Source organism: Haliotis cracherodii, unplaced genomic scaffold, assembly GCF_022045235.1.
Source record: "Haliotis cracherodii isolate W230 unplaced genomic scaffold, xgHalCrac1.p SCAF_12, whole genome shotgun sequence".
Lineage (NCBI taxonomy): Eukaryota > Metazoa > Mollusca > Gastropoda > Lepetellida > Haliotidae > Haliotis > Haliotis cracherodii.
The window spans coordinates 32,168,291-32,180,781 of NW_027266267.1; the positions used below are offsets into that span (position 1 = coordinate 32,168,291).

Genomic DNA, 12,491 nt, shown 5'->3' on the forward strand with positions numbered 1-12,491 from the left:
GGTGATGGTAGAAGGTACAGGAGGGTGATGGGTGAAGGTACAGGAGGGTGTTGGGAGAAGGTACATGAGGGTCATGGGAGAAGGTACAGGAGGGTGATGGTAGAAGGTACAGGAGGGTGTTGGGAGAAGGTACAGGAGAGTGATGGGAGAAGGTACAGGAGGGTGATGGTAGAAGGTACAGGAGGGTGTTGGGAGAAGGTACATGAGGGTGATGGGAGAAGGTACAGGAGAGTGATGGGAGAAGGTACAGGAGGGTGATGGGTGAAGGTACAGGAGGGTGATGGGTGAAGGTACAGGAGGGTGATGGTAGTGAGGTGTTGCTGAGATAAAAGCAAGGCAATGGTTTATAGAGCTGTGATGGAGGCTGAACTTAAGGCATGTGTGGAGGATAGGACTGCTGAAAATGAAATTGGAAAAGGTTTGATAGATCAGGTGCAGTCTTGATTGAGGAAAGAGTTGCATGGCTGACATAGAAAATAGGAATCCGGGAGTGGGAGGGGAAGAGATTGGAGACCTTGATGAGAGAAGATGATTGGTGATTTGAATTCAGAGCTAAAGAATGAAATGGGGCTGGCTTATAATGGAAGTTGAAGGAAGATAGAATTATCCCACATTGCATGGACACCTGGTGTCAGCGTTGAAATATTGTACTGAATGGTTGGAAGACAATTGGTTGTGGAAGAGAGTAATAATATGGTATAGAGGGTTAATGAAGGGAGTATAGGATGGGGAAGAGTGTTACTGAAGGGAGTATAGGATGGGGAAGAGTGTTAGTGAAGGGAGTAAAGGACGGGGAAGAGCGTTAGTGAAGGGAGTATAGGATGGGGAAGAGGGTTACTGAAGGGAGTATAGGGCAGGGGGAGAGTGTTAGTGAAGGTAGTATAGGATGGGGAAGAGAGTTAGTGAAGGTAGTATAGGATGGGGAAGAGCGTTAGTGAAGGGAGTATAGGGCAGGGGGAGAGTGTTAATGAAGGGAGTATAGGATGGGGAAGAGAGTTAGTGAAGGTAGTATAGGATGGGGAAGAGGGTTAGAGAAGGGAGTATAGGACGGGAAGAGAGTTAGTGAAGGGATTATAGGATGGGGAAGAGGGTTAGAGAAGGGAGTATAGGATGGGGAAGAGAGTTAGTGAAGGGAGTATAGGATGGGGAAGAGTGTTAGTGAAGGGAGTATAGGATGGGGAAGAGTGTTAGTGAAGGGAGTATAGGACGGGGTAGAGAGTTAGTGAAGGTAGTATAGGATGGGGAAGAGGGTTAGAGAAGGGAGTATAGGAGGGGGAAGAGAGTTAGTGAAGGGAGTATAGGATGGGGAAGAGTGTTAGTGAAGGGAGTATAGGATGGGGAAGAGTGTTAGTGAAGGGAGTATAGGACGGGGTAGAGGGTTAGTGAAGGGAGTATAGGATGGGGAAGAGAGTTAGTGAAGGGAGTAAAGGACGGGAAGAGAGTTAGTGAAGGGAGTATAGGATGGGGAAGAGGGTTAGTGAAGGGAGTATAGGATGGGGAAGAGTGTTAGTGAAGGGAGTATAGGATGGGGAAGAGAGTTAGTGAAGGGAGTATAGGACAGGGTAGAGGGTTAGTGAAGGGAGTATAGGATGGGGTAGAGGGTTAGTGAAGGGAGTATAGGATGGGGAAGAGTGTTAGTGAAGGGAGTATAGGATGGGGAAGAGAGTTAGTGAAGGTAGTATAGGACAGGGTAGAGGGTTAGTGAAGGGAGTATAGGATGGGGAAGAGTGTTAGTGAAGGGAGTATAGGACAGGGTAGAGGGTTAGTGAAGGGAGTATAGGATGGGGAAGAGGGTTAGTGAAGGGAGTATAGGATGGGGAAGAGTGTTAGTGAAGGGAGTATAGGATGGGGAAGAGAGTTAGTGAAGGGAGTATAGGACAGGGTAGAGGGTTAGTGAAGGGAGTATAGGATGGGGTAGAGGGTTAGTGAAGGGAGTATAGGATGGGGAAGAGTGTTAGTGAAGGGAGTATAGGATGGGGAAGAGAGTTAGTGAAGGGAGTATAGGACGGGAAGAGAGTTAGTGAAGGGATTATAGGATGGGGAAGAGGGTTAGAGAAGGGAGTATAGGACGGGAAGAGAGTTAGTGAAGGGAGTATAGGATGGGGAAGAGTGTTAGTGAAGGGAGTATAGGATGGGGAAGAGCGTTAGTGAAGGGAGTATAGGACGGGGTAGAGAGTTAGTGAAGGGAGTATAGGATGGGGAAGAGTGTTAGTGAAGGGAGAATAGGATGGGGAAGAGTGTTAGTGAAGGGAGTATAGGATTGGGAAGAGAGTTAGTGAAGGGAGTATAGGATTGGGAAGAGTGTTAGTGAAGGGAGAATAGGATGGGGAAGAGAGTTAGTGAAGGGAGTATAGGATTGGGAAGAGTGTTAGTGAAGGGAGAATAGGATGGGGAAGAGTGTTAGTGAAGGGAGTATAGGATGGGGAAGAGTGTTAGTGAAGGGTGTATAGGATTGGGAAGAGAGTTAGTGAAGGGAGTATAGGATGGGGGAGAGTGTTAGTGAAGGGAGTATAGGATTGGGAAGAGAGTTAGTGAAGGGAGTATAGGGCAGGGAAGAGTGTTAGTGAAGGGAGTATAGGATGGGGAAGAGTGTTAGTGAAGGGAGTATAGGGCAGGGAAGAGGGTTAGTGAAGGGAGTATAGGATGGGGAAGAGTGTTAGTGAAGGGAGTATAGGATTGGGAAGAGAGTTAGTGAAGGGAGTATAGGGCAGGGAAGAGTGTTAGTGAAGGGAGTATAGGATGGGGAAGAGGGTTAGGGAAGGTAGTATAGGATGGGGTAGAGAGTTAGTGAAGGGAGTATAGGATGGGGAAGAGGGTTAGTGAAGGGTGTATAGGACGGGGAAGAGCGTTAGTGAAGGGAGTATAGGATGGGGAAGAGGGTTAGTGAAGGGAGTATAGGACGGGAAGAGAGTTAGTGAAGGGAGTATAGGATGGGGAGGAGCGTTAGTGAAGGGAGTATAGGACGGGGTAGAGAGTTAGTGAAGGGAGTATAGGATGGGGAAGAGCGTTAGTGAAGGGAGTATAGGATGGGGAAGAGCGTTAGTGAAGGGAGTATAGGATGGGGAAGAGGGTTAGTGAAGGGAGTATAGGATGGGGTAGAGGGTTAGTGAAGGGAGTATAGGATGGGGAAGAGCGTTAGTGAAGGGAGTATAGGATGGGGAAGAGGGTTAGTGAAGGGAGTATAGGATGGGGAAGAGAGTTAGTGAAGGGATTATAGGGCAGGGAAGAGTGTTAGTGAAGGGAGTATAGGATGGGGAAGAGGGTTAGTGAAGGGAGTATAGGATGGGGTAGAGGGTTAGTGAAGGGAGTATAGGATGGGGAAGAGAGTTAGAGAAGGGAGTATAGGATGGGGAAGAGCGTTAGTGAAGGGAGTATAGGATTGGGAAGAGAGTTAGTGAAGGGATTATAGGGCAGGGAAGAGTGTTAGTGAAGGGAGTATAGGATGGGGAAGAGGGTTAGGGAAGGTAGTATAGGATGGGGTAGAGAGTTAGTGAAGGGAGTATAGGATGGGGAAGAAGGTTAGGGAAGGGAGTATAGGGCGGGGTAGAGAGTTAGGGAAGGGAGTATAGGACGGGGTAGAGAGTTAGTGAAGGGAGTATAGGATGGGGAAGAAGGTTAGGGAAGGGAGTATAGGGCGGGGTAGAGAGTTAGTGAAGGGAGTATAGGACGGGGATGAGCGTTAGTGAAGGGAGTATAGGATGGGGAAGAAGGTTAGGGAAGGTAGTATAGGATGGGGAAGAAGGTTAGTGAAGGGAGTATAGGATGGGGAAGAAGGTTAGTGAAGGGATTATAGGGCAGGGAAGAGTGTTAGTGAAGGGAGTATAGGACGGGGAAGAAGGTTAGGGAAGGGAGTATAGGATGGGGAAGAAGGTTAGGGAAGGGAGTATAGGATGGGGAAGAAGGTTAGGGAAGGGAGTATAGGACGGGAAGAGAGTTAGTGAAGGGAGTATAGGGCAGGGGAAGAGGGTTAGGGAAACAGAGAATGAGGTAGAGGAAGATATTGAGAATAGTAAGTTCTTTTACCTTTTTACATTTGATTCTCTTTGTTCTGTGTTGAATCAATGTGTCAAAATTAATCCCAACAATAAAGTTGCATCCCGTAAAACAGTTTAATGGTTTCAATAATTGAATAACTGCCGTAAAGCCATTAATGGATTAATACAGCAAACCCATAAATAGCTGATACTGCAATAAACAGTTTCCGCTCATTAACATCTCACTTTGTGTGAGTGATAATACATCGCGGGAAGTCTGGAAGACCCAAATGAGTTTCTAAACTGTATATATACCTCCACAAAATATCTACATAAAATGGCCATCTGGCCTGTGCAGGCCGACTCATCTCAAGAACATGTCCCATTAACGGTGGTATGATATACAATCAATACTAATTAATGGTTTTAATATCAATCTAGATAAACATCGACTTGGGATGGGTATTAATTATCAGTCAGTCTACTTTGTATTGAGCTTTCACTGAGTGCCATTAATCCAAGATGGCTGTTCAGACAGATTGAAGGCAGAAACATTAGCTCGGGTCGCGGCGATGTCAGATTCATCGAACAGTGAGATACTCTTATTAGGAATTTGACATTCACCTGTCTCACAAATTGACGGATATTTTGAAGCACAGACTCCCATATTGTCTTTGAGAAATCCTTGCGAAAGTCAACCAGAATATCCATGGTCAACTGTAGGGCACATCAGTGTTCAATACAGTGCTGTCCTCATAGTCTGAGACTGGTGCCTGACGGGAACGGGTGGTCAGGCTACCTCACTTGGTTGATACATGTCATCGTGTCCCAATAGTGTGGATCGTTGCTCATGATGTCAATCACTGGATTGTCTGATCCAGACTCGATTATTTACGGGCCGCCATCATAAAGCTTGAATATTGCTGAGTGTGGCGTTAAACAACAAACAAACCAACAAATCAGAAGAATTATGATAAATATTTTGGAGTGAATATTGTAAAATATAGGAATTTGGTTCTAGCGATTTTTTAAAAACATATGCTAAAGAGTCTTGCAAAAATGAAAAAAATCTGAAAATCTGTTCACTTGAAATATTGTTATTGTCAACATCTGTATAATTTGTATATTGGTCTTAAATGACGTAGTGGATAGGGTTTCTGCCCAGACAGTGGGAGGTCAGTGGTTTGATTCTCTTGCCGTGGCACATCAAACAGATGGTGCTGGTTGTTTGATGTGTCACATGCAGCATGCTAGGAATATCTACAAGATTTCTGATGTGGCGTTAAGCAACTGTTCACTTACTCCCATATGAATCATTTATTAGGGTTGAGATACATGTATTTATCCTGTTGATCATTGAGCCATGACCGCTTGACCACTGGTTCACTCACCCCTGATACAAAGGGATCTTGGCAGTCCTACCACGGGCTCTATCATCATCTCACATTTACTTGTGATAGGTCCGCCTCCATGGACCACTGGCTCTATTATCATCTCACATTTACTTGTGATAGGTCCGCCTCCATGGACCACTGGCTCTATCATCATCTCACATTTACTTGTGATAGGTCCGCCTCCATGGACCACTGGCTCTATTATCATCTCACATTTACTTGTGATAGGACCGCCTCCATGGACCACTGGCTCTATTATCATCTCACATTTACTTGTGATAGGACCGCCTCCATGGACCACTGGCTCTATTATCATCTCACATTTACTTGTGATAGGACCGCCTCCATGGACCACTGGCTCTATCATCATCTCAAATTTACTTGTGATAGGACCGCCTCCGTGGACCACTGGCTCTATTATCATCTCACATTTACTTGTGATAGGACCGCCTCCATGGACCACTGGCTCTATCATCATCTCAAATTTACTTGTGATAGGACCGCCTCCGTGGACCACTGGCTCTATTATCATCTCACATTTACTTGTGATAGGACCGCCTCCATGGACCACTGGCTCTATCATCATCTCAAATTTACTTGTGATAGGACCGCCTCCATGGACCACTGGCTCTATTATCATCTCACATTTACTTGTGATAGGACGGCCTCCATGGACCACTGGCTCTATTATCATCTCACATTTACTTGTGATAGGACCGCCTCCATGGACCACTGGCTCTATTATCATCTCACATTTAAACTTGTGATAGGACCGCCTCCATGGACCACTGGCTCTATCATCATCTCACATTTACTTGTGATAGGACCGCCTCCATGGACCACTGGCTCTATTATCATCTCACATTTACTTGTGATAGGTCAGCCTCCATAACCCCACTGGCTCTATCATTATCTCACATTTACTTGTGATAGGACTGCCTCCATGGACCACTGGCTCTATTATCATCTCACATTTACTTGTGATAGGACCGCCTCCGTGGACCACTGGCTCTATTATCATCTCACATTTACTTGTGATAGGACCGCCTCCATGGACCACTGGCTCTATCATCATCTCACATTTACTTGTGATAGGTCCGCCTCCATGGACCACTGGCTCTATTATCATCTCACATTTACTTGTGATAGGTCCGCCTCCGTGGACCACTGGCTCTATTATCATCTCACATTTACTTGTGATAGGTCCGCCTCCGTGGACCACTGGCTCTATTATCATCTCACATTTACTTGTGATAGGACCACCTCGGTGGACTTGTGGACAGAGAGTCGGCCGGAGAGTGGAAAGGTGGTCCAGTCCTCTGGCTGTGTCATACCAAAAGACATTAGAAGATGGTACTTGCTATTACCCTGTGGGCTATCCATGTTAAACTGTGACATGGTATCTAAGTGGGCTGGTACAAGCATCCGCACTGACACAACTGCTATCACATTGCTTTATAAGTGAAATCATCTTGAACGCTACGTTTAGAACCAATTTCACCTTATAAGATACCTGAAGGACAATGTCTTCAACAACAAGATAATTAGACAGACAAGAGTTGCACTAACCCTCAAACGCAAAAGCCCAAATACCCTTCCTTTCATATAGAAAAATATGATTGGCTCCAAATTTTTCAGACAGATAACATTCAATGCTTCAGAAAAAGAAAATCATCATTTACCCTTTGACTGTTATCTAAAAAGATTCCTTATGATCAGATCCCTTTAAGCTAATTGATAGCATCATTACTAAAACTACCTCGCAAATTCAATGCTTCACTTTAGCATGGAAGCTTTCATGTTCAATCGGCATAAAAATTCAAATACGCTTTTCCCCGGTGATCTAGTGAAATACCACAAGATGACAACTTAATAAATTAAGGACTCAACAAATGTGTAATAAACTGTAACTTTTGTTGAAAAAGCTCTTTGATGTTTCTGAAGGGTCATGGATAAGTATATTATGGTGGAGGATGATATTGAACATGTCTGAGCGTCTTGGAGATATTCGGGGCTGAATCTGTGCAACAGCCCTAGACAGTTTCTGGTCCTTATCATAGCCTATTAAATCTATTTCTTTGCCGAGGCTATTGGCAAGGCTTGAAGTTGACATCATAATGGTTTTTGGAATGTCAGAAAATAAGGATGTTTCTGTGAATGTGCCCTACTGTAAGTAAATGGGCGTCCATATTGTTGGGCAATCTTGGTCCAACTGGTTCTAAGTGAAGGGAATTTGTCTACTTTTCAAATGGCATAGGTGAGTGAGCTTTCTTAATATATCATGATACGGCACAGATTGGAACCTTTTGCTCAAAAATGTCATTTGTGGATAAAGATTTTCCTATTTTGTCAAGATGCTGCTTATGAAATGCAATAATGGGGAGAATTTTCTATGGATCAGTTTTGTCCTTTCATGAATTTGTTTTTGTGTGATCTTTAATGAGACTTCCTCAAAGTGGAATTGAAAGTCCTCTTTCATCATCTGAATAGATCAGTTGGACTGCTGGAGTTGTTTTGCTAATGTTTATTGTTGTCACAGCAGTTTCTGGGATTGGTTTCGAAGTTAATGATGGATAGACCTGGATTGTTCGGGAAACAGAAACTTTGGATGGAGCACGCTGAATGATTTAGCCAAGACCTGTTTTTGGTATGACTTCCTCCAACCATTTCCAAATCTTGTCCAGTCTTGTACTCCAATCACATGCCCCAGTCACATGCCCCAGTCTTGTGCTCCGGTCTTGTGCTCCAGTCTTGTGCTCCAGTCTTGTGCTCCTGTCACATGCCCCAGTCTTGTGCTCCAGTCACATGCCTCAGTCCTGTGCTCCAGTCTTATGCTCAAGTCACATGCCCCAGTCCTGTGCTGCAGTCTTGTACTCCAGTCTTGTGCTCCAGTCACATGCCCCAGTCTTGTGCTCCAGTCTTGTGCTCCAGTCCTGTGCTCCAGTCCTGTGCTCCAGTCTTGTGCTCCAGTCACATGCCCCAGTCACATGCCCCAGTCTTGTGCTCCAGTCTTGTGCTCCAGTCCTGTGCTCCAGTCCTGTGCTCCAGTCTTGTGCTCCAGTCACATGCTCCAGTCACATGCTCCAGTCCTGTGCTCCAGTCACATGCCCCAGTCACATGCTCCAGTCCTGTGCTTCAGTCACATGCCCCAGTCACATTCTTCAGTCTTGTGCTCCTGTCACATGCCCCAGTCACATGCTTCAGTCTTGTGCTCCTGTCACATGCTTCAGCCTTGTGCTCCAGTCACATGCTTCAGTCTTGTGCTCCAGTCACATGCTTCAGTCTTGTGCTCCAGTCACATGCTTCAGTCTTGTGCTCCTGTCACATGCTTCAGTCTTGTGCTCCAGTCCTGTGCTCCAGTCACATGCTCCAGCCTTGTGCTGCAGTCTTGTACTCCAGTCTTGTGCTCCAGTCACATGCTCCAGTCCTGTGCTCCAGTCACATGCCCCAGTCTTGTGCTCCTGTCACATGCTCCAGTCTTGTGCTCCAGTCACATGCTCCAGTCCTGTGCTCCAGTCACATGCCCCAGTCTTGTGCTCCTGTCACATGCTCCAGTCTTGTGCTCCAGTCACATGCTCCAGCCTTGTGCTGCAGTCTTGTACTCCAGTCTTGTGCTCCAGTCACATGCTTCAGTCTTGTGCTCCTGTCACATGCTTCAGTCTTGTGCTCCAGTCCTGTGCTCCAGTCACATGCTCCAGCCTTGTGCTGCAGTCTTGTACTCCAGTCTTGTGCTCCAGTCACATGCTCCAGTCCTGTGCTCCAGTCACATGCCCCAGTCTTGTGCTCCTGTCACATGCTCCAGTCTTGTGCTCCAGTCACATGCTCCAGTCCTGTGCTCCAGTCACATGCCCCAGTCTTGTGCTCCTGTCACATGCTCCAGTCTTGTGCTCCAGTCACATGCTCCAGCCTTGTGCTGCAGTCTTGTGCTCCAGTCTTGTGCTCCAGTCACATGCCCCAGTCTTGTGCTCCTGTCACATGCTCCAGTCTTGTGCTCCAGTCACATGCTCCAGCCTTGTGCTGCAGTCTTGTACTCCAGTCTTGTGCTCCAGTCACATGCTCCAGTCTTGTGCTCCAGTCACATGCTCCAGTCCTGTGCTCCAGTCACATGCTCCAGTCTTGTGCTCCAGTCACATGCTCCAGTCTTGTACTCCAGTCTTGTGCTCCAGCCACATGCTCCAGCCTTGTGCTCCAGTCTTGTGCTCCAGTCTTTTGCTCCAGTCACATGCCCCAGTCACATGCTCCAGTCACATGCTCCAGTCTTGTGCTCCAGTCACATGCTCCAGTCTTGTGCTCCAGTCTTGTGCTTCAGTCTTGTGCTCCAGTCACATGCCCCAGTCTTGTGCTCCTGTCACATGCTCCAGTCTTGTGCTTCAGTCTTTTGCTCCAGTCACATGCCCCAGTCACATGCCCCAGTCACATGCCTCAGTCCTGTGCTGCAGTCTTGTGCCCCAGCCTTGTGCTCCAGTCTTGTGCTCCTGTCACATGCCCCAGTCTTGTGCTCCAGTCTTGTGCTCCAGTCACATGCCCCAGTCACATGCCTCAGTCCTGTGCACCAGTCCTGTGCTCCAGTCCTGTGCTCCAGTCTTGTGCTTCAGTCTTGTGCTCCAGTCACATGCCCCAGTCTTGTGCTCCAGTCACATGCCCAAGTCTTGTGCTCCAGTCACATGCCCCAGTCTTGTGCTCCAGTCACATGCCCCAGTCTTGTGCTCCAGTCACATGCCCCAGTCTTGTTCATTAGTATTTCGGCCCAGACTTGTAGCCCAGTCTTGGGCCCCAGTTTTGTTCTCCAGTCTTGTGCTCCAGTCTTGTGCTTCAGGCTTGTGCTCCAGTCTTGTGCTCCAGTCTTGTGCTTCAGTCTTGTGCTCCAGTCTTGTGCTTCAGTCTTGTGCTCCAGTCTTGTGCTTCAGTCTTGTGCTTCAGTCCTGTGCTTCAGTCTTGTGCTCCTGTCACATGCCCCAGTCTTGTGCTCCAGTCACATGTCCCAGTCTTGTTCATTAGTATTTCGGCCCAGACTTGTAGCCCAGTCTTGGGCCCCAGTTTTGTTCTCCAGTCTTGTGCTCCAGTCTTGTGCTTCAGTCTTGTGCTTCAGTCTTGTGCTCTAGTCTTGTGCTCCAGTCTTGTGCTCCAGTCTTATGCTCCAGTCTTGTGCCCAAGTGTTATGCCCCAGTATTGTGCCCCAGTCTTGTATTCCGCTCTTTTTTGGGGGGAAACTGAATCAATATACAGATAAGAAATCTACCACTACAGCTGATAATCCGGTTATGTATTAGTCATGAAGAAACAAATGTCAAGACTTAGAAGATGCGCCAACACTTCTCAGTTGCCAACCAAGCAGCAAATAGCTGGGATTGATCTATTACCCCGAGACGTGTTGTTTCGATTCCGTTCCTGTAATTCCCCTCATTTCTACTCAGACGCTTTGATTTTCAGTTTATATAATCTGGCCCTGTGCACACTTTACAAGCATTGCTTCATCTAAACTAATAAAGACAGTGGATTAAGCAAGGCTTAAGGGCAAGCCATCACCTAGAATGGAGACTTGTCGCTTTACTTGTATATAAACAGCAATGATGATAATGTTGAAGCTGTTCCTGTGGAGTAATTGGAGTGATGATCATGGCTGTGTGGGTGTTGGATTGAATATTGTCAGCTCATCAAGACAGTTTTGAAGGACATCAGGAATTTCCTTTATCCAAAGAAGATGAATAATTAAGTTTTGACCTCATAGTTGGGTCTGTTTGCATAAATTGGACTCCAGACTACTTTGTGGCTTAAACCAGAAAACATGAGCTCAAGAATACAGTGCTTCGGATAGATGCCATCTGGGCATACTGTATGGATGTCAAATACGGACAGATTGCAAATTACAACCATATCCAACATGCAGGCAAACAATACACACTCTCTCATGACTAACTGTTACTGTAGTGTTCCTATTTATTCTCAGAAATGTTCTTCAAAACATCATTAAACTTCTGTTTCCTGCATCGGGAATTACCTTCCGTTTAAACAGGAATACGTCATTTCTTGTCACCAGATATGAATTTCCTCCTAATCCTGCACTGTCATTACTAATAATAACACACTCGAATTAACTCATCTCGGTAATGTTTACATTACTTGGCCTCAAATCCGAATGTACGACACAGTGTCTTTGAAAAATGGTGGCACAGTAAAATATGAGTACTCATCAATTCTACAAAAGAGTATGGTACTTATTGGTTTGAAAAAATGTGTCTGGCACTCATGAGTTCTGATAATGACCAGTACTGGAGACATATTGGAGACAAAGTATCTGGAACACTGTGACTATACAAATTGCTCAGAACAAATTTATCTCTGAGCATAGTTTAGTGGTAGACTTTGTTGTAAAGAAAGTTGTATTCTGTTCACTTTGGTTTTTACAGCCTTTATAATTCCATTGATTTTTTTATATTTCCAAATGCAAATGTTTTTATCACATGTGTACGTTAGATTGTGTGTAGGTCTCCAAGTCCTGCAGTTTCCATCAATCTCATGAACGGCAGACCTTAGTGCTCCCTACCCCAACACAAACATCTGAGGATGTCCCATGACATCAACATGACCTGTTGTGGGTCAAACTTTGACCAAACAATGAAATGACAAACTGGAGGTCGACATTAGCCACAGATTAGCAAGCTTTATGATGACCTCGATTCCTGACTGCACAGTGAAAATACTTTGTCAAAGTCCTCGATTCAGTATTTGAACCCTGAACAGAATTTAATTCTGGAATGGCTGGTAGATGGCCAAGATTGTATGAAAATATTTCCCACTGGCTATGAACAATCTCTTTTTCAAATGTTTATCTGAAAGTAATTCAGAATACCCCATGTTAACCTTTTCATGTTTCATTATTAGAAAGCATATTCAGAATTTCACTTTTGGGATCTTGTAAGTGATGCTCTGATTGGTCAGATCAAAGGTCATTCATGATGACCTGTAGTGGAATGTCCACAGATCTCTGTGTAACCACAGTGAGTATACTACAATATAAACTGTCAATGAGCTTGTGATTTCCATATGTATTAGTAAGTCTGACAGATTGTCACTGGTACAAGTTGTATGGACAGCAGTATCTGTTTCACTGAGGCATATGCAA

At 45.5% G+C, this 12,491-nt stretch overlaps 1 protein-coding gene across 1 annotated transcript; it reads left to right on the forward strand.

Annotated features, from left to right (window-relative positions):
• Positions 1-8,069: 8,069 nt before the first annotated feature.
• LOC139457290 (uncharacterized) lies at positions 8,070-10,106 on the forward strand. Its single transcript, XM_071238698.1, has one exon. The coding sequence runs from the start codon at positions 8,070-8,072 to the stop codon at positions 10,104-10,106; it is 2,037 nt and encodes a 678-aa protein (XP_071094799.1).
• Positions 10,107-12,491: the final 2,385 nt, after the last annotated feature.

What these genes read in the sequence shown, in the direction of transcription:
- LOC139457290 (XM_071238698.1), top strand. Translation starts at nt 8,070, where the DNA reads ATGCCCCAGTCACATGCCCCAGTCTTGTGCTCCGGTCTTGTGCTCCAG.